At 38.0% G+C, this 23311-nt stretch overlaps 1 protein-coding gene across 3 annotated transcripts; it reads left to right on the forward strand.

Moving 5' to 3' along the window:
• Positions 1-90: 90 nt before the first annotated feature.
• Positions 91-21511, forward strand: LOC112562258 (inversin-A-like). 3 transcript variants are annotated; one of them, XM_025235376.1, is made up of 16 exons: positions 91-290; positions 2138-2268; positions 2645-2885; positions 3540-3668; positions 4611-4765; positions 5978-6193; positions 6991-7066; positions 7558-7701; positions 9065-9261; positions 9918-10115; positions 11573-11932; positions 13198-13669; positions 14127-14427; positions 16518-16815; positions 17517-17538; positions 19097-21511. In XM_025235376.1, the coding sequence occupies exons 1-16, from the start codon at positions 272-274 to the stop codon at positions 19120-19122; spliced, it is 2985 nt and encodes a 994-aa protein (XP_025091161.1). In that variant the 5' UTR covers positions 91-271; the 3' UTR covers positions 19123-21511. The 3 variants fall into 3 exon arrangements, with proteins under 3 accessions (XP_025091161.1, XP_025091160.1, XP_025091159.1); XM_025235375.1 differs by lacking the exon at positions 17517-17538; XM_025235374.1 differs by lacking the exon at positions 19097-21511 and having other exon boundaries at positions 17517-18895.
• Positions 21512-23311: the final 1800 nt, after the last annotated feature.

The following is a 23311-nucleotide window of genomic DNA, read 5'->3' on the forward strand; positions in this document are numbered from 1 at the left end:
TCTGCGAATAAAATAGCGGAATAAAGTATATTTAAAATAGCTATTAATTTCTCGTGTCATTGAGTGATCAGCCGGAAGCAAACCGTCTTCTGGGATCGAACTATGTGTTAAGCAGTATGAGACACTTCAAAGTGTTTGGCTAATTATTAAGAAAATGTATAATATTCTAGTCAGTGACTTGATGCAATCCAGTTATATTGCTATGGTTGTGGATTTCTTTGACTATATGTGCTTATGCTAAAATGCTGAGAAGGAAGAAACGTAAGCAACAATGGTCGTAAAGCGACGAGGTGCGTACAAAGCGGCCATGTTTGTTTATCTCGGTTACGGTCACTTGCTCACATCTCAAAATAACGTACCGTGTTTGCTGAATGACCATGTCGTCGAGTGCCAGTAGTTTCAGAATAAATTTTTACATTATAGTTTATTAAGTCTTTATGCTTAATAACCGAAGATTGGCTGCAGGTGCCCTCGTGGTAATTAAAGCAGACTGTTGCCTTGGTGACTACACGTCCGCGCTGTCTTACAACCATATGAGTTCATCAGGACATCAATTACAATAAATAAAAATTTCTGGTTTTTTTTTTTTTTTTTTGGTTTGCCTTACCGAAATATCGGTATCTTCAAGATATTTTCCCCTCCTTTGTTGATCATGTACATGTTTCAAATTAATAGTTTAGAATATACTTTTATCAATCATTATTCTGTTTGATCTCCGTAGTGTAATTCTTTAAAAAGCTAAACATATTAAAGAAATAATATATCTGGTAAAAAATAAAGAAAAAGAGTCCCTTAGCATATGTGGCATAGTGGACTGTAAGTATAGTTCACCTTAGTGTAGCGTAAGTGGAAGGTTGAAGACCCGGCCGGTACTTTAATTGGTGGGTGGGTGAAGTTATCTAATCACACAGTTCCTGCAAAGAAACTAGGCTGTGGTGCCACACCCAATTCATAGGTTTGGGAATGGGGAAAAGCTAGTTGAGATCTGAGAAGAAATGATCAGTTAAGTCCATGTTCATCAAGTCTGAGTTAAGAGGGCTAAGTTTGGTTGATATCAGCTACAGGTTGCATCAAAACCCACTTATATCCTTGATGCTTTCATCTACATTAAGATGCTATTATAAAAATCATTCTATAACTGCAATTTGCTAAGCTTCTAATTTTTAAAGCATTCGTCAAAGAGGAGAGGGATAGAAATTTTGTTAGTAATCTAAATTGTGTTCTAGAAAACAGTACTGATTATTCTGGGATAGAGAGCGCAAAATAAACAATTTTCACACCTTTCACACCTTGGACAAAAATCACTGAAGTTCATTTCTGAAGAACAAATTTCTGCTGGAGGACAGCAATGGGGATAGTTGAAATATTCACAAGAGTAAGAGTGAAAAGTTATATCTGAAATCCATGAAAGATGTAGGAAACAAAATGGATGTAGATCTTTAAGAGCTGTAGGCTACTTGACATTCATTGGATATTATACATTGTATACATTATACATTTTCTTTACAAGGATGGGCAAGTATTTCTGCTCTAAAAGTACAATTAATTAAGTTTTATTTTCAGAGATTGACATAAAAGTAGTAAAGGTAAATTCAATAATAATAATATTTCCTAAAACATAAATTTTCAAGTTTTCAATTCATAAATCTATGATTACTTCAGGAACATGTCAGCTCATCTGGCCATGGAAAATCTATGAAAATCTCATTATTATTGATACTAGATGGCCATAGTATACCCATCGTATCGAGATCCTGAGAGAAAGAACTGGACAAAACTCACAGTTGCTGGTACAGTAAAATGGCACCTCAGCTGTTTATCTTTTGGTGCTAATAGATGGCACCTCAGTTATTTAGCTTCTGGTGGTAATAGATGATTCCTCAGCTGTTAAGCTTTTGATTGTAATAATAGAAATAAATTTTGTGTAAAGTCTTCTGGATGTGCCTGATTTTTTTTTTAAACTTGATTCATGGCCCATCCCAGTTACCAAGCCTAGAGAGGAGAAGGCTATCTGTTGACTGTACAATTGATGAAAACATTTCACATTCTTATATAACAGGATTTGATAACAGTATAACAACAAAAGTAACATTCTTTTTTGGTGTGAGTTTATTATCCTTGGATCACATCTTTGCAGATTTTCAGAAGGCAGCTGCCTTCATTCATGAATTTTTATTAAAAATGAATGAGGACATGGAGTGTGCTGAGCTCAGAGACACCCTCAACTTGGCACTGCTGCATATGCAGAAGTACTATCGTGCACTCCAGGTAGAAATTTCAGTATCTGGTCCCACGCAAATACATCAGCTTTAAGCATAAGCCTTTATCCACTTTTGATCCCATTTCCTTTGGCTGACTAAATTTTCATTTAAGTGTACATCAATGATTAGTCTAGAGAGCACTCATGCAAGGATAGTGTGTCCAGTTTTATTTCACATAAATGTCTGTTCAAATCTTATGGCATCCTGAAATTCTCACTTTTCTCTGAGGCTAGATGATTTGTTCATGTATGGATGCATTCATGTATATCTGTCTAATGTCACATTCTGTTTCTAACATACCAACAACTATTCTTTGTGTGTGTGTGTGTACACACAACTAAAATTTTATAAAATTTTAAAATATTTTGTTTGTGGAATTGCAGTCACGTAGTCAGGAGAAAAGCACTCAGCACACATTAAGCCTGAGTGCTCGTGGCCTTAGCCCAATGACTCCTTTTGTTGATGCCCCAGACAAGTTTCGCTGGCGCTGGTTGAACCTGGATAGTTCTCGCTTTCCATCCAATATGTCAGTGAGTGAGAGTGTCAACATGTCAGTGCTTCCGCCTATCATTGAGGCTGCCAAGAAAGGTGACCTCACAATCATGCAGGACCTTATTGACCATGGTAAGACTAAACTTATTCAACTACACCTCACAGTTTCTTTCTTTGGTTGGGATATTTTTTAAAGGTCTGTATCCCTTGATGTGACAAAGGGAACAGATAAGTCTGACAACAGTTCACGCACCACTGAGAAAAAAAAATATATATTTGCTATCAGTTTCACATCTTGGAGATTTAGACAGAAACCAGCAAGGATTTTTTGAATTTAATCTTGAGTATGCTTTTAAAAAATGGCACGTCTTTTTGTGAAATATCTGAAACTTTAATGGGTTTCTTAAAAAGAGCATGTTTTGGCAAAGCCTTAAAATTATGTGTAATAAATAAGAGCTAGAAGGGTGTGTGAAATAAGAACAAAATTTTGGTAGTAGCTGCAAATGTTCAGTGAGCATTTGTAGTGTACATGCAAGGTGAGGACACCTGTGAGTCTGTTGATGCATACATCTTTAGTCTGTACATTAAGAGATGCACAGGGGTATGTGGTGTTCTTCAGCTTGGCTGACTAGCATTTAGCCTGCTTATTTTTCCTGCTGCTCTTTCTCCCAACTAATCTGTAGGGTTTTTTTCTAGAGATCATTCCATTATCTGTAATCTGTTTGTCTTATTCCACAAAACAGCAAGTTTTTTTCATCTATTTTGTATTGTTTCTTGGTGTTCCAGATCCTTCAATAGTTAATGATTGTGATAGCATCGGCAGGACAGGACTTATGTATGCTGTCCATTTTTTCCAACATAATGCTGTCAACTTTTTGTTAGAAAACAATGCAGAGGTCAATGCCACTGCACATGGTAAGCACCTTTATCATCATAGAACTCATCACACATCTTTAGTTTTATAGGTAACAATCATTGTCATCAAGATTTTCATATGTATTCATATATGAGTGCCAGATAACAGTGAACCAGATCAACCAGAATGATGTAATCATGACCTAAAGACACATCAACCACTGCCAAGACTAAGTTGACCCTGCCAAGTACAAACTGATCACTGCCAAAAGATGATTCAACCACTGCCTAATGACAACTCGACCACTAGTGACAGAGTGTACTAGTCATATCTTCCATTGTCCACAAAGTCATGCATCGCTCAAGCACTGCCTATTTTTCACATGACTACACACAGCTCACCGTCCATTTAACCTGTAAAAACTCTTTACAAAATCAACACAACATGCATAAACTGTCACTTCAGATGACCCTCTGGGATCACATTTTTCTCCCTGTTGATGACAAAACTTTTTATGATGTGCTACTTAACAACTTCTGTGTTCATTTTTCTTTACAAATTATAAAGATTTGCTGTAAGGTTCAGTGCTTAATAAAGTTTGTATGGATATTTGTAGTTAGCATGTCAGTTACTAATTTTATTGCGATTTAAATAAAAAAAACAGATAAACCAGTATTTTTGCATGTTTTGTATTTTATTTCTTATTTTTTATATTTTATTGAGATAACCTTCCTATGTAGCCACTTTCACCATTCAGTGTAACATATTCTGTAGGGGTTGATCATCACCACTACAGGTATAAATGCATAAATCATAGCATAAAGGCATCTAGAACTATTGTGATGTAAGTATGATCCACATCTACATGTCAAAGTACAAAAGCAAAACAGATCTGAGAGACTTCACCTCAAAATGTACAGATCCCATTATGCCTAGAGAACTATGCATGAAGACTGCTTAGTTTAGAGACCTTGATAATAGATGGATTGTTCTTGCTGCAGATGGCTCTACAGCCTTACATCGTGCTTGCCATGACAGCAATGACGTGGCAGTAAGCCTGCTGCTGGACCTTGGCGCTGACATACACATTCAAGACATGCAGGGCCGAGCTGCCATACACTGGGCTGTCACCACAGAAACCACTGACTGTCTGCAGGTAAGTGCCAGTCTTTCTGTAAAAGGTTAACTCATTGGTGTCCTCTCTGTCAAAGATAAAGCTTGTTTGATGAGGGTAGTCAAGATCGCCAGCAAGATCATTGGCTTTCTACAGACCATTAGGTGACCTATACACAAGGGCATCATCACAGATGCCTCTCACGCACTATATCAACATTCCAAACTCTACCCTCCGGTCATAGATAGAAACAACTGGTCGCCAAGAAGAGTGCTTTAGCCAAGTTCTTATTACCAACTGGGCTAGCACTCTTAATTACGACTAACAAATGTACCAAGTTTGTGTGTGTGCGTTTGCGTGTGCGCACACGCCTCTGACAGTCATGAGCAGGGGATGTGGTTAAGTATCAATTTAAGAAAAGTATGGGTGTGTGAGTTGTGGTCATTAACCTAAAAGGTAAGGCAAGTCTGAATAAGGATTCTGCTTAAGTGGATAGACATAGTAAATCATTCCCACAAAATTTCATCAGAATTGTTTAATTTTAATCACTTAATTGATGGACATGCTAAATCATTCTCACACAAAATTTCAGACAGCAGAAAAAGTAGATCATTCTAATTACTTTGTGCATTTTGGGGTTCCTCGTGCTTTTGCTTTTTTAGTGTTTGGTGGCCATTTTCCACATCCTTTATTCTTTCTATGTAGTACTGTTAGATTACAGTGAGTCCTGTTAAAGCACAGTGAGCACACTTAAAAATGCACATGATACTTCATGAGGTAAGCCCTCTGTATTATTAGGTTGAGTACCAAGTTTTGCTCAGGTTGATTTCTGCCAGTAACTCTTCCAGCTGTAATGCTATTGTCAATTTTCAATCTATAACTTCAGTTAAGTCAAGCTTATTTATGCGTGTGGCATCAGCAAAGGGAAAGATAAAGCATTAAAATGTAAAGAAACTTTTTTTTAATTACCATTTAACTTATATGATCCTTACTTAATGCTAATAGTTTTTGTGGTTTCTAAAATAAGTTGACTTGATCCTTTTAGTATTTCATTCAGAATACTTTATGATAATTTTCAAAAAACTTTTAAAATATGAAATAAATAAATATTTTTGAAGAGTTTTGTACAAGTAATGAAGTTTGGTGAAAGTGAGAGTAGACTCCATATTAAAGAGATTATTTGCTGGGCATTGCAGTTGGTGGACTTGTTCTTGTTATTAGTAAACTAATTTGCTGTAAACACAATGCTTTCAGTTGCTGCTGGACAACTCTGCTGACCCAGCAACCAAAGACAAGGATGGTCTTACACCATGCATGTGGGCCTGTCGGATGGATCATATCAAGCATTTTGAGCTGCTATCTTGCTCTAATTATGAAATTAGTGAACCAGATGGCATTGAGAGAGACAGCAATGGCCGCACGTGGTTGCACTGGGCAGTTCGACGGACTGAGCCATTGGAGTGTTTGTTGGTATGTCTTGAAATATGTCCTTAGCATTTTACCATTTCTAGCCTGCTTTTACCTAATGGAACACTCATCTGGGATGTTGTCAATGCTAGGTATCTTTCCTCCCTTCAGACTGCATACAACTTTCTTGACCTCTTCCTGAAGGACTGGCAGCTCTACAGGCTCACTAGTTTGGTTGTTTTGAGAATGGTGTCTGTTCTCAACTGGAAGTTGTACAGATTGTTGCAATATTCTGTACGTTAGTTTAGTACAGCTGTGCTCTTTGGGAGAAGAATTGTCACTGTTGTCTTCAGTGGCTGAAATCTTGTGTGACCTGTCTTGTTGATGTTATTCAGTAGTTGGGAAGCGTTTTTGCTGTTGCTTCATGTCATTCCTCTTCTGTGATCTGGTATTACGACTCCATCTAGTTCTCCTCAACTGCCTTCATACCCTCCTTGATGTCACAATTCATCTCTTTGTACTTGCAAGCTGCTTAGGGATTGATTTTCCTTTTCTCTCATTAAATCTCTCTTTGATGACAGAGATCTAAATCATTTATGACCCAAGGTTGTTTCTTCTTTTTCTGATTTTGGGCTATTGATAAAGTTCCTATGTCCCCGTCTAATGGAAAAAATAAAGAAGAAAATCTCTACAGGATTTAAAGAGTTGTGTCTTCCCTTCAGCAGCTAGATCCTAGCTCCACTGCCCATGTAAGGATTGCACAGCTGTCGTATTGTATAGCATGGCACTATGCTTTTTCTAAGTGTCAGCTTGAGGGTTTGGACAAAGCATGATTGAATTAATTGTTTTTATTTGTGCAGACATTGTTGACAAAAGAAGGCTCTTCCTATCAAGATGAAGAGGGAAAAACAGTACTGATGCTTGCAGCTGAGATGGGTTAGTGATTGGACCTGATATTGTGTCCATAGAAAACTTGAACAGTATAGGATGAATTGGACTTAGATATATACCTTTAGCTCAGAATAGATCGTTATGATTTTCTCTGAGTTATTTCACATCAGGGCAGTTTATGATACTCCCATCTCTTTTGACAACTATTCCATATTCCACAAACTCATTAAAAAATCAGAGCACTATTATGAAAGGTTAGCTTGCTTGAGATCACGTACAGAGATTATTTTAGGATCTGGCCTTGCAGGACTTCCACAAAATTTACTTAAGGGTACAGAGTTTAAGCTCGGCTCCACACCTGCAAAAGAACTGGCCCACTTTTTTAAAACATAGTGTGGCACTTAGAAAAATTATTGTTGGTGTTATCTGCCCTAGAGCTGTAGAAATAGATGTTGTTTAGCTTATATATACATGTCTTATTTTTAAGATTGCAGTTCTTTGATATTTCCTTATGGTACCATCTTTTTTCCTCTCAGGTTCCCTACCAGCAACCAAACTAATAATTGACATTGCAGGCCCCATGTGTGTAGGTGATTGTGATAACCAAAACCGCACAGCACTGCATCTGGCAACAATAGGGGGACATGGCGATGTTGTGAACTATCTGCTTGAACATGGAGGTGGGTGTTTTTCTTCTTTTTTTTTCCTGCTAAAGTAAATTGTTTGAGGCATGCTTCTTTAATTTTTTTTTCTATCATCTCAATTTCTTAAATTTTATTTGGGTCTGGTGATCTGTTTCAACCTGACAGTTATACCAGAACATGGTAAAATCAATACATTACTCTTGTTTGCCCTTGCTTTTGGACTCTTGTTGACACACACTCACAACCATTCGCGCATTCAACACAACATTCACTCAGTCACGATGAGCAACAATGCCAACCGATCCTCAGTGGACAAAAGGACATACATGTGTTAATAATACAAACAAAAGGTTTAATTAACAGCACGAGTCAATATAAACAATAACACACACATGCAAAAGCAATTCAATGCATGGACCCAATCCTACTTGGTCACCCAACCAATGTGCTTAAGTACTCCACGTATGCACAGAGAACAAAAAAAAAAATTTAACATTTGACTGGCATTCCCTAACCTCAATTTAACCTGTTTCTTCCCCTCACTTCCAGTCCCTACCCACTAGTTAACAGTCATTGCTTACAAAAAAGAAAAAAAAGCGTATTCTAAAGAGGCCCAACAAAGGTTAGCATAACAAGCTTCTAAGGGGAAATAGTGCACAAAAACAGTGGCAGTCTGAATCGTTCATTGGCATCTTGCACAAATAGTTTGTCTCAACCCTTCTTCTTGGGCACAGGTTTTAGTGTTGCTTCTCTGCAACATGACGAGAAGTGCCCAAAACCTCGCTTATGCAACACAAGGGCAAGGCAGCACAGGAAGTGTCAAAGCTGCCGATGAGTCCAGTTGCCACTCCACCACAGCAAATCTTGTCAGCCGTGCCAAATCGCAGAATTGCAGCCAGCACAAAACAACATCCACAGCACATCAAAAAACAAAACACCAAAAGCCTGCAAACAAGATGCAGAGTCCATTGTAAATATCTTGCAAAAAAAAAATCCTTTTCTCGGTTCTGACCTAATCTATCCGCTTCCTGTTATGCTTCCCCTTTTCAGAACTTGACATGCTACCCCCACCCACATGCTGGGCTATAGCATTGGGGGTTGTGACATGTGACAATTACCAGAAGTTACAGTTAGGTTCTAAATAGCCATGGCTTACAGGACTGAAGATGAGTTACATTTTCCAGGCATTCACACTATGGGCACTAGCACCGTTTTGAACCAAGTCTTAAAACTGAACATCGCCATTGGGTGCTTATGGATTTTATTTAGATTTATTATACTATTACCATTATAAAGATACTTTATTTGGATAAGATTTAAGTTGTAGCTCAGATGAAATTAATTTTATTCAAGTTGGCACACCAGAGCGTATGAATGTAGCTTGGGAATCTTTTTTCAGCGGATATTAACCAGCCAGACCGGTACAATGCTACAGCCTGGGACTATGCCCGCAGCCGTCAGCTACACTACTGTCAGCTGATCATCATGTCCCATCAGCGTCAGCGCCTCATATCCAACCCTACTAGCCCTCTCGCCAATGGCCTTGCTCTGCTTATCAACTCTGAAAATGGTGTGCAGGAAGATTTCAATCGAATGGTGTGCATTTCCTTTTTTTTAATTTGTTGTTGCATTGATGTGGGTCTTGATTAGCGTCAGCTCTTACACTTGAACTTTTGGAGTGAAGTAGTATACATTGAGAATGATTTTTTTTAAGACAAAAGAAAAAACTCTAAAGCCACTACCATTTATACAGCGGATATGTTTTTATAACATGCATTGAAATTTCAGTACTGTCCATAATGAGTACATTTCAATTTTTGATGAATGCTTACAATAATGGCTCTTATATATCTATATACACATATACATAGATACTCATGTCTATACACACATGTCTACATACATATGCATACATATATATGCACACTCATAAAGGATTAGCTTCAAGAAAAGTCAGCTTGGTTTTTCTTGGCCATATAAAGCATATTTTGTTGACATCAAGACAGTTTTGTGTTTTTCTAAATAACAAGTTTTATTTTATCATGAAAATGACAGTTCAGTGACAAGACAAGACTAAGTTACTGTCACTGTTGTATTCTTGCCATCACATTCTAATTTCTCAATGACTACATTGTTGTTTTTGCAGATAAATGTCTGTCTTTATCTTGCCGAGTAAACTTATGCATCCTAAGAGGAACTGATTCAAGCTGAATTACCATAGTGTTATCTACAGGGCTTTGTTCAATTTGCAGAGTTTTCAGTCAAGATCTGACTTTTCTACACCTGTCACTCCTCCATATCCTCCAAATCCTCCAAAGCGCTCACGCACCAAACGAATGCTGGCACGGCGAGCAAATAGCCTCACGGGTTCTCAGGAGATAAATCAGAATTCCATGATTTCAAGCAGAACATCCAGCAGTGCAAGTGAGAGAAAGAAGGAGAGAATAGAGGTAGTAAGAGTCTGTTTATTTACAATTTGTTTTAGGAGATTAAGATTATGTTAGACATGGTTAAAGATTAATACACAAGCATGACCAAACACAAACACATATATATGTAAAGATGAATAAAACAGTTGGAGAGTAGTTGCAGATTTTGTTGTCTTAAAGCGGTGGACAATCATCCCTGGTTTTATAGGGTCTGCTATTCAGTAGCTTTGAGAGTCTCTAACGAGATAAAGAAAATGTAGGAAAAAAAATGCTGTACAGTCCTGTATATAGGTGTACATCCTGTGTATAGGTCACTTAGTGATCTTTGTACAAAGCCAAATCCGGATGTGACCACAGGTTTCCCCACCCCACCACATGAAACCTGGCAACTTTTTAGGTGAAACAGTGACATGTCATGACTGTGAGGGTGGACGGATACAATACAGTGCATTACATCTTTATTGTCGACTTCTGTTCAATACAGAAACAAATTCTCCTTCATTGGAAGCTACTACTAGCAATAAACCACACCTCACTCCACCACACAGTTATTTACACTCACACTTAATCAACGGATGGGTGTTGGAGGCTGAATTTTACAGGTTAGTTTTATATCCTACATCTACCGATATCTGAAAAATATGCAAAACCATTCAGGTTGGTCTTTAACCTTACAGTCCTGTATATAGGTGTACATCCTGTGTATAGGTCACTTAGTGATCTTTGTAGAAAGCCAAAGATCTTTGCTGGCAATCTTGTCCACTCTTATCAAACACGCTTTATCTTTGATGTAGAGAAGGCAGAACCTTACTTAAAGATTCAATGTTAAAGTGATATCGATCAGGCTACAGTACACTGATTCAAGTATAGGGCCATTGACACTGAAATTCCTCAATCGCATTAGCAGGAACAGGCGCTGATGTGCTTTCCTGGAAACAGTGTGAGCTTTTTCCTGGAAGGATAGTTTGTTGTCACTGTGTCATGGTACCTAAAACTTCAAACTGGCTCCATTATCACAATGTCAAAAAAGCAAAAGGTGTATGAACAGGTTGAAGTTTGCTTCTGTCAAGGACCAGTCACTTTACAGTCAGAAGCACTGAGCACCAGAAAGCCTTCTTCAAACTATGAATGTAGTTTCTTAACCTGAAGGAAATAACTCACCAATGAGTCCTTGTCCTTGAGCCAAGCAACCAATCCCATATTTTAACAGCTAAGGCCATATGGGATAGTGATAGTGGCCATGTTAATCACTACTTGACTGCACTGGTCAATATGATTTCAAAGGTAATGTAGTAATCAGATGACTGCAATAATGATGTGATGGATGATTCACAGCTTTGTGTCAGTTATTAGTCAAAAGAATTTTGGTTTTAAAGTGTGACTGCAAAAATTAAACTCAAAATTTAGAGTATCTCAGGGCTTTATTGATTGTTGAATTGTGGTGCTAATAATGTGAAAAATATGTGTGTGTGTTCTAGGTGTCCATTGACACACGCATGGCTGTGAACCAAACAACATATGTAGCTAGTCGTCAAGACTCTTTGTTGACAAATGACACAGACATTGGCAATGTCATAAGAGATGTTGAGATCAATGGCGATGATGAAATTGACAATGTTAGTGTTGGTGGCATGGATGTCTCAGACATTGATGACAGCGAGCACAATAATATGACTAGTAACAACCACAACCATGGATTCTACGCTGCTCTGCCACCTTCTCAGCATCAGTTGGTGCTTAGCAGGCAACAGCAAGTGCCTTCCGAAGAGCATCAGCTACAGCCTCAGCCACCAAGAGGTGGAACCCAGCTACCACATCCGCCTGTGAACATGTTGGAGGTCAGTTGACGTAAGGGGGCTCTGCTACTTTGCTTTGGGTTTTGTTGTAAAAAGTCTCGAATCAAATGCAGATGTACTGCAAAAGTAATCTTGTTATCAAACTAAGCAAAAATGAATGCTCAAAAGAAAAAGCAAAGTAAGCACAGAGATTGAAGTATCTTTGACTTAATTATAAATTATTATTTTCAATATGGTCTACTAAATTATAATAATGAATATTTAATAATAATGAGCATTTATATAACGCTTTTCCAATGATTAGCTCAGAGTACTTTACAGAAAGGATATACAAACCAATCCAAGTAAACAGGATCACTGACAACCATGCATGTAACAGATATTCTCACTTCAACAACAGACACACCTACTCATACAACAAATTAAAAGTTGCTAAGAAAATCAGAGTGATGAAGGCTGATGGGTAATCCATTCCAAGTTAATGGGGCTTGGTAGGAGAAAGACCTGATATACGTTCACATCTAGATGGTCTGCAGATGAGAAAAACAGCATTATTCTGAATCCTTTGATGTCTGTAAAGAAGATACTTGGGAATGCCAGCCAAAAGAGGATTCCATTTTATAAATTTTAATTTCAATTTGATAAATTTGTAATCATTTTGAAGTACTTCTAAAGCAGTAAAACATTTTTTATTGTGTCAAACCATCTTAGGACTTTCAATATTAGTACTGGAGTGAGCTTTAGACTCAAACAAGCTGCCATCTTGAGACCATAAGTGTTAAACTTTTAGCTGAAAATCTGCTTATCTGTGCATTTGTTATCTTTTCATTCTGCCTGAGAGCTGTTGAAACTAATTGAATTTGTATTATGTTTGTATGAGAGAGAGAGAGGCAAAGAATATGATATGGACCCCTACTTTTGCAGTAGCAGTAATGTGCATGCATGTTTGTGAGAGAGAGACAGAGAGAGGGGGTGAGTACAAATGAACTCCTACATGTAGAAGTAGTAACATGCATGTGTTGATCAGAGAGAGAGGGTGAGCACAATGTGAACTCCTACATGTAGTAGTAGTAATATGTGTGTGTATGAGAAAGAGGTGAGTACAATAACTCCTACATACACGTTAGTCTTTGCTCTTTTGTCTGGAAATCTGTATTAGGTGACTTTTTTTCCTGCTTTTTATTGTTTTGTCAATTGCATATCGTAGTTTCATCTGTCTCTTTAATTTCTTAGGTCATTAAAAATTAATCATTAATTAGATCAATTAGTCCTTTATCATTTCATTAACTTTCGTGTTTTTAACACAGGATCATGGGTCCAGAGACATACAGGAGAGACTAGAACCACATGTGCACTCTCTTCAATCAACTACCTCAAACAAACTGTGGTACTCACCCCAAGCTCCTTCCCGACCTTCCAACCGCTCTCAGCAGTTCAACAGAGGTCGGTTGCCTGTGCCGTCCCCGCCCACTAATGACCCCCAGCGTCCACACATGATTCGTCAGCATCAGCCCTTACCACCAAAAACGAGCCAGAAAGACTTTGTAGTTTCTCAGCAACAGGTGGCAGGTTTTGAAGACAGTCGGCAGGGAGATCTGGCTGTCAGTCCACCTGTTTCCTCTCAGAGTTCAGACCAAATCAGTGGTCTTACACAGCTTAGTGCTGGTTTTGCTTCAACCCCTGCCTCGTCTGGCACAGGATTGACAGCAGGACCCTCTACAGGAGCACCCACAGTACAAGATCAGACCCGAGCAAATCCCAATGGAAAGAGTCCCCCAGGTTTGATATGCTACCTTTTGAAATTTGATTTGGTAATGCATGAGTTGGCAGTTTCTTGAGTGTTGATTGGGTAGAGTTTGTGTCACCTAAGGTAATGTACTTGTCAGTCCCCACATTAGTAGCCCACCATTTATGGTACACCCATTGCCAGCCTGCATAATATCACAGCAGTGACTGTCCACCATTCATGTTACATCCATTGCTGGTTGAAGTCTGCTGCTGTTGACAGTTGTGTGTCTCATGTGCACATATTTGTGTCTTGTTAACCACCATAAACATAATTACTTAATAGCTCTGGTGTCTTCATCCATCTATGAAAACAAATTTATTTGTTTCCTTAAGGAAGAAATTATTGTTAAAACATTTGTACTAAATTCTTTGGCATTTAAAAAAAATCTGGTTATGTATACAGATGCATGTGTATATTTATATAACATCAAGTAAAAATATATTTTAGGTGTGATTGAGGGGCGGCGTATTACCCCTGCTCTCCTCTCTCCCTTGACCAATGCCCCCAAGCTGCCTGCAGATGCCAGTGAACGCACTCCTAAAAAGAAAAAAAAGAAGAAGCTTGGAGCAGCATCTGGTTCTCTGCTTGACAAGGACCAGGATGTCAAGTCTCCCCCTCAACATCCTCTGGACATCCCTCCCCCTCGAGGCTTTGCTGCACCTCTCCACCCACAGCAACTGAGGGGACATTCTGCATCACATTATGTTCCCAAGTATTCCAAGAGTCAGCCACAAATACATGAGCCCAGGTAATCTTCCTCTTCCTCTGGCTTGTGAGCCTGTTTTATCAGTGAGCATTATGAAGGGAGGGTGTAGAAATGTCACCACAACTTTAGTTCTCTGTTTTTCTTTTTTATTTATGACAGATTTATATCAGAGCATTCACAATACAGAGGGAGTTTTTTGCCTTGATACAGTTTAATTGATCCCCTACGATTCTAATTTTTATCATAAATTTGATTAGAGAAAGTTCTTCAATTCTTTTGTCTATCTTGGAAAAAAAGTTCCTTAACCCTCTAATGGCTGCAGTGGTCAACACAGACCCCAACCAAAGTTTCACTATTTATAAAACTCGAACCATTTATCTCAACATTTTGAAATTTCTGGACTTTTACACTTTAGTGGTAGACACATTGTAGAATTTTCAAATATCCGAAAAAATCGTAGTGCAAATTAAAATTCTATCATTAACCAGTGGTGGGGTCTGTATAGACCCTGGGTATAAATTCCACATGCTTACTGATGAATTCCAAGAAATCATCCAAATTTTTCCTCTCGCCTTCTCTGTGTGTGCCTTACCTGATGGTATTTCTTATCTCTGTGTTGAATAACTCATAGCGTCCCTTTAGAACCTGTTGATGTTCAAAGCTAGATTCATGCAATTGAGGAGAGTGTTTCTTTTTGATGCTGGTGCTGAAAGATATCAAAGGCAACCCAATGAAAAGCTATCACCAAGCTCTGAAATATTTGATGTTTGGCAGATAACTTACAAACCCTCAGAGAATGTGACTGTTGACGAACAATTAGTCATCTTTAGGGCCAGATGTCCTTTCAAATAATACATTCCCAGCATGCCAGGGAAATACAGTATAAAAACCTGGGTCGGCTGTGTGTTTTGAATTGCCACGTTTACACAGGAAGAAGACATGATTAACCAACAGAACAGAACCAGAGTGAAAGAGTTGTTTTGAACATGATCTTTGGGTTGGAAAATAGTGGAAGGAACATAATGAGTGACATGTTTTTCAGAGAGAAACTATTTGCTAAGAAGCTTACCTTGCTGGGGACCATTCGTAAAACCAGAAAAAAGTTTCCACAAGCTCTTACAGAAACAAAAGGGAGGCAAACAGATGCTACACTTTGCTTTCATGATCAAGATATGCTGGCTTCTTATTGCCCAAAGAAAGACAAGGTAGTAGCTACTGTTAGCACTTCTCATGATCAACCAGATGTTGCCAACACCACAATAGAGAAAGAGCCTCAATTTTATACTACAAGACAAAAGGTGGCATCGACACAATGGACCAACTGTTCACTACTACACCACGAAACAAAAGACAAGAAGATGGCTTATGTTAATCTTGTACAACATGGTGGATATGAGTACCTTGAATGCCTACATTGTTTGGACTTCCATAAACTCCCAGTGGCAACACGATAAAAGTCACAAACAGCAAGTCTTCATGATGAAAAGTGGAAAGTCTACGAAAGAAGAATGTTCCAGGGAGAATAGAGCACACTGTATACAAGCTCCATCATGTTCCTAGCCTTCAACAGCTACACGGAATGCAACTCCCTTGCCAAAAAAGCGACAGCACTGCTTCTTTTGCCCAAGATTGAATGACAAAAAAAGTTAGAGACATGTGCGGTTGTTGATGGAGATGTTCGTGTTGAGTTCATGCAAAGCTTGTATGTATGTAACTTATAACCTCGGCAGTAATCAGATTTTTTTCAGCCTGGATAATCTTGACTTTTGTGGCAATAGCAGAATATAAGCCTAATCAAAACAATCTGTTTTTTTTTTTTTTTTTTTTTTTTAACATTTAGGAAGAAAAGTCTGACCAAATCTTGCGATAAAATGTCTTTGTATCTTTTTGTAACATTACTACGTTTGGTCATTGTAATTTGTGGTACATGTTAATTACACTGATTTACGTGTTTTAATAAAATGGGTATTGCATTTTCCACAGTGTGTGCATTTTCGTCATTCATACAAACCCCATTAGTGGCTAACGCTATAAAAATTTCATGGCCATTAGAGACTTAAAAAAGATTAAAGCATCCTTTGTTTTGACAGAATGCTGATCATCCCTTAATTTCTTTGCATCTTTTGTGGTAGGCATTCTGAAGGGAATGCTGAAGACAACAGCAGGCCACCTGTCATCAATGGATTTACAGTTCCTATCCGAGAGAACTTGACAGGATCTGCACGACCTGCAAATCACCAGCCTGTGGAAAGTGAAGAGCCTGCCTTCAGAGAGAATGGAAATGTTGAGTGGGCTAACAAGGTGGAGGTCGTGAAAGAGAGTATTGCTGAGGAAGATGAAGGGGAATTGATTCCTCCTCCCCAAGCTTTCTGCAACAGTGCACATCAGGGTCAAGACAGCAAGTATACCTTGTCACAGCCCATGTCACAAGTAAGTTACATCTTATACCTCAAGCCTTCTTGGCCATTCTCAACTACGTTGTCAGTGTTGTGTTAATCTGTGTAATAGTTCTGCCTTACTTGAAATGCCCCAACTGTCCTGTCCTTTTGTACCTGTCCTGTACCATTGTGCCTGCCTTGTGTTCTGTGTTGTAGGATTTTATCTGTTAGGTATTATTATTAACGTGTATTGTACTTTACTTCTCATATTTGACTCTCCACCTATCCTGCCTATAAATAAGTAATTTGTTTATCAAGTGTCTTTATCCTTCACAAGGTGGGCATGTACAAACACATACACTAAGGCATACAGAAGAATCAAGCGCTCATTACAGAGTGACTAAAACAACACACACACACGCATGCAAGGGTAGAAAACCAAAATAACCAGACAAAACTATCAACAGTCAACTAGTCGGCCTCTAAACTTTCACTTGCTGCTGCCCTCCTGTTTGGTATTAAACCATGAGGACAGACTGATTTCTATCCCGACTGAACTGTTGTGGTTGTTGTTTCATTGAAGATTGCATTATAATTTGTTATTGATTTTATTTTTTCTGTTCATCATACATGTGAGCAATATAGAGAGGTAGGATGACAAATTGAAGAGTGGATATGTATTGAGTAGACGTGTTAAAAATCATCAGTTTGAAATGCTTGCTATCTTCATGTGTATCGTCTCTTTTGTGCCAGGCCTGGCTGCCAGACTGTGATGGTAAGGCCAGTATCATATCATCAATCCATTGTCTTATCCATGACTTCACAGCTCACAGTTGCTTTCTTTGTGATGCTGTTTGTGAAAAACTTCTTTCCTACATTTTTACATTCACTAAAACTGTGCTTTCAGCAGTCATTCATACAAATATGCAGTATTGATATCATAGTAAACAAGACAGTGGGACAGAAAATATTTAACTGCTGGAGTTGTGAGGTCTGTTGAAGTACCCTTTACCACATACTGTTTAATATGTGTTGTCAATGCCGGCTAATGTCAGTCATGTGCTATGTAAACACCTATGAATTAGACTATATGGTTTTGTGTCAAACAGCAAATAATAATAATATTACAAAAATGTTGTAAACATGAGTCGTATACTTGTAAAACAAATCTTTGCATGACTGCCAGTCTGTTGTTTGTGGATCCAAATAGTTTTATGGCAACTGCTTTGCATTAGCCCTGGGAAACAATGGAGCTTTATATAAAATAAATCAGTTCATTAATTCCACAATATTTTATTGGTCTATCTGACTATCAAAAATGCATTAGACACATCTTCTTTAGCATAAAGAAAAAATAGTTAATTGGATTAAGGATGGTAGCAGCATCCAATAGCATGATGCTAGCAGGCAGCCTACAGTACAAGACACAGCAAGAACAACAACCCTCATCCTCAGCAATATTCTCACACTGCACATGGTGCTAGCAGGCAGCCTACAGTATAAGGCGCAACAACAACAATCACAATCCTCGTTCTCCACAAAACTTCTCATATTGCAGATGTTATGTCAGGGATTGGATTGTACTAGAAATACTATCTCAGAGAAGAATTATATTTACACACACATATGTACACATGTATATGTACACATGTATATGTATGTAGTGGGGTTGTGTTTATATGTTGTCTGATTTCTGTATATAAATGTCAACAATAGCTTTATTTTCATAGGTCAGATATAGTTCAGGGCATGTTTTATACAAGTATTCGTTTAGACTTTCTGTAATCATTCTAGTGGCTTGATGTATCACACATAACTGTGACAGTAAGAAAGCACATAGCACAAATCTATTACAATTTATTGCTCACACTTTATAAATTATGTTCTGTAAACATATTGTTTTGCCATTTTTTGTAACTAAGACTGGAGTATGCAGGAATATCCTACCAGGGTTTTCCCTGTCATTTACAAGTTTCTTCTAGCACAAAAAAAAAACTGTTTCATTCTTGAAATATTAAAAATCCTTGAATTTTCAAGTCATCCATCTAGTAGTTATCCATACAGTTAAAACTTGAGGAATATACAGTGGGGAACTAGTTCCCAAAATATATATATACATCAAAAAAAAAAAAGAAGTGATATTGTGTGTGTGTTGTATGAGGCTCAAAGAGAAAACATCAGAGACTGTGTGAAGCAGAGGGAGATAGAGTATGAGAGAGTGTGCTTGTGTGTTTCAAATTATATAGCAAGCCACAATTCAGTGTTATATTTGGATAAAATGTACCCAAGGTATATGCTTTTGGCATTGTATATGTTTATGTTTTGACTCCTAGGACAAGACGCCAATGGCTCCAACTAGTGCCAAGCCCCCACTGCCATATGGTTACCGCAGCAGTCCCTCTGCCCTTCGCCACTCCGGTGACAAGAACCTCTCTCCAGGACGACGCCCACGCCCAGTCACCAGCAAGTCCCCAGCTAACCCTTAATGTTGGCTGACCAGCTTGTGCGTACTTGAGCATTTCATTGTCAAGCTCTTGTCACAACTAATGACCACTTAGTCTATTACACCATGGCTACTCATGCTGCCACAGATGATGTCGGGATCCTTGGATAGTTGTTGACTAATCATGGTTACAGTGATTGGTGCACCTGGTGGTCAAATAGGTCGTCCTGTGCAAGCACCTTTACTGGCCAGCCTCTGGCATTCAGGTGAAATGAAAGCTGTTGCAGGATCGAAAGCCATCAGCCCTAGACTTGTATCACTGTGGTAAATCAGACCTGTCCACTCCCATGTGACTAATGAGCAAGACATTCCCAGTTTTTTGCACAGCAAATTTCTTCTGGATACCTCAGCAGTCAGTGTCACTCACTTTGTGTATGAGGTATGTGTTATCAGACAGCTGTCAGTCTGACTTCACACTGTGTATGATGTTTGTGTTATTAGACAGCTGTCCTGGTCACAACTTATAAAGAATCAGTTCTGGGCTCATGTGACTCATCCAGACCCCTTGTCAAAGTTAACAAACTGTGATTTTTAAAGTTTATCGAGGGTCAATAGGGGACAAGGGCAGTTTTAGTGTCAGCAAGTGACAGTTTTTCAACTAAGATAGTTCTCAGCCATCCTCCACTCAGTATGAAGGCATTAGATCATGGGGAAAAGGGTGGAAGCAGGAACTGGAGTTAAAGGCCTTCATTCAAGACCAATTAAAATTGTGTATTTTATTTTTTTAATTTTACTACAGTATTTACAAAATTTATCTTTAAAGAATTTATTATCATGTTACTGTTTATTCCAAATTGTGTTGACATCTCCACAAATGGAGATAACTCCACAAACGAAGTGAAGACAAATTTCTGTCCTGGGTCTCCTCGACAGACAATAGTCTGTTTTGATTTTGATTTAATTTTGAAACACAGAGTATCAGTGTATTATGGCTTTGTAGACATAAAAAATTGATCTTTGATTAGTGTCATCATTGTCTGGTAAGGATAACTTTAGAAAAATGACATCAGCTATCAGGTGATAAAGAAATTAAAATGTAAACTAAGACTGTGGTGTAGACTGTAGAGGATGAAGCAGAAGTGATGTCTGCAATCATAAGCTTTTAGTTCTTCAAATATTGTTACACATCAATGTCAAATTAAGACTGTCACAAATAAGACAATAACATAATGGTATTGTGACCTATCATGTCTGTGATACTGTGTACAGTTTTTTTGTGTTTAATACATTACTTTAACCTTTATCAGAGTTTATTTTTATAGCCAGCAGAATGGTATTATACAAAAGTCATTTGCTTCAGTTTTGTTCACATTGAGATGTCTGAGCTCCACACATTATTTACTCTATCCGTCCTGTGTTGCACACTGAAATTATTAGAGGACAGCTTTGTATTGTAAAGCTAGTTTCTTTCCCTATTTTGTTTAAATGAGCTGTGATACAATTTGATGTGATATTAATGTTTAAATATGGTTGCTAAATGAACCAGTTAATTTGTTCTTATTTATTCAAATGTAAATCAAAATAGGTGTTCAAATTACTTTAAGTAGACTCCAAAATCTTATACATGTACCAGCAAAAGTCTGGTCAAACTATAAGATGTGTATAATATTTTTTCCTTATAAATTTTTTTTTAAAAGTTAAGGGACATTTCAGAAAAGTATGTTTTCCTGGTCACAGCACATTTTCCTTGAAAAATTAGCGTTCTTGAAAAAAGTGAAAGTTTTTCAAAGTTGTTCTATCCTCTTTTTCTGAGAATGCCTATTTGAGTAAAAGCCCAGCATTGCAGTTTGTCGTGCAAAGTCTGTTTCACACTAAGCTTAAATTTATTTAATCAAAGAGCATTTTAGTTTCTATATTTATTTTACACAAAACTAGCTTATTTCAAAACATTCCAACTATACACATCTATATATATTATAGTTATTATTTTTTTACATTAAAAATTTAATATAAATGTTAAGAAGCTCTTAGCTCACATAGAGAGACTGAACTTATTAATCATTTATGTTAGAAACATTTTCAGTCATGACCTCAAATATTTTGATTCTAACCAGTTGTCCCACCTCTGTGCTTGTGCCAAGAGAAGTGCAGCATGTCTTTCATTATGCAAAGCACAGAAATGCAGACTATTTTTGTACATTTTGAAAGTATTTGTTATGTATTTCCTTTTAATTCTACTTAAAGGCACAAATGATGTTGCACTCTAACACATAGTTGGCACTTATTAAATATCTATTGAAAAAAGCATTGAGTGATAACTTTTATTTCATTTTACATTTGTATTTATTTTTAAACAGAGTCTGTGGTAATGTTTATATGAATGCCCACAGTCTGGCCTAAGGACACCTATCAAGCTCAGCATTGTCAGCACATGCATTTCTATACTGTTGTTTACTTGTACAAAGGTTATTTCACATTCCGTCATTAATGAGTGTACACAGCCCACATAAACAAGACGATGCATACTACGAGGGTCAGTCAAAAAGGAGTTGCAGACAAGAGACTTTCACAATTTTTCTTTACAGTCCCCCTTGACATCAATGCACTTGGTCCAAAGATGCTCAAGCATTGCAATCCCATCACAGAAGGTGGTGTCCTGGTCCTCCAACAACTCCTCCACAACACATGACCTCATAATTGGCGACCATGTAGGTGGGATTTGAGTTTAGGAAACAGGTAGAAGTCAGAAGAAGCTAGATCTTGCAATAGGGAGGGGTAGCAGTTCAAAGCCAGTTGGCTGCTTCATCTACTCAGTAGGTCCTACTGCAACCTGACAGAGTGAATGGATGTGTTATCCTGGGGCAAGAGTACACCTGTCCTCAGCTTCCCTTCCCTCTGCATTTCGACTTGAGCTTCCTTCAGCTGTGTTAATTCTGATGCAAAGTTCTGTCCAGTAATAGTTTTTTCCTTTTCCAAGTAGTCTATCATGATCATGCCTTCAGCAAACAAAAGCCATTATCTTGCCAACAGATGCTGCCTACTTTAACTTCTTCAGGGGTGGAAAACCACAGTGTTTCTACTGTTTATTTTGAATCTTTGATTTAAGTTCAAAGTGATGAACCCAGGTTTCATTTATAGTTAATAATCTGCGGTGCAAATTCTCAGGGTCAGCCTGAAAGCGAGTCAGAAGTGTCCTGGAAATGTCAACCCTTTGCAGCTTCTGCTTTGGTGACAACATTCTTGGGACCCACCTTGCAGACCGCTTGCTCATCCCCAAGATCTCAGTTCAAACAGTTTGGGCTGCACCAGAACTGATACCTATGGACTTAGCCATCTGCTGGACAGGAAGACGCCTGCCATCCAAAACCATACGGTGATTGGCAGCAACTTGATCATCAGTGGTTAAGGTTTTTGGACAACATAACTGAGGGTCATCTTCTGTGCTGCCCCTGCCCCGCTTGAACTCACAGCCCACTTTGTCACAGTTACATAGGAAGGGACGACCGCAGCAGGTGTCTGTAGCATGTCCTCATGGATTTCCATGGGTGTCATATCTTTCTTTCGCAGATATTTTTTGACTGCTCGATCCTGTTTTGTCTATTTTTAGATTTGTTGAACTACCCTTCCCCTTTGTATGGGCCTCACACAAATTAAAACAGAAATCTGTATTAGTTTTTCTAGTTTCATAAGAAGTGGTAGTGTGTTACCACAACAAAAAAGTTCAGCTATGGCTCTTCTTTCTAGGTGAGCCTTAGAACTTTTTGAACAACCCTTGTATTTCAATACAATTATTTATTTATAAATGTTTGCTGCAGGTTATTCCACATTCCATTATTTATATGAATCTGCATAGCCCACATAGACAAACGTAAACATGTTATTAAGACACGTCCTCAACATATACATGCTTTTATAATAGTTCTTTCATCATTCCCTTAAAATAATTCTTACACTTGTTCCTTATAAATAGGCATAAAATCTTATTCCCAAATCATGAATGTGTGCTCTTTTTAACCCTAATTATTAAGTAGATCAAAACAAGTATGCTTCTGCAGCATAAGACTCACTAGGATTTGCTTTCTTCAATAAAAGAACGAGACTTTTC

The sequence above is a fragment of the Pomacea canaliculata genome, linkage group LG4 (assembly GCF_003073045.1).
Source record: "Pomacea canaliculata isolate SZHN2017 linkage group LG4, ASM307304v1, whole genome shotgun sequence".
In the NCBI taxonomy this organism is placed as follows: domain Eukaryota; kingdom Metazoa; phylum Mollusca; class Gastropoda; order Architaenioglossa; family Ampullariidae; genus Pomacea; species Pomacea canaliculata.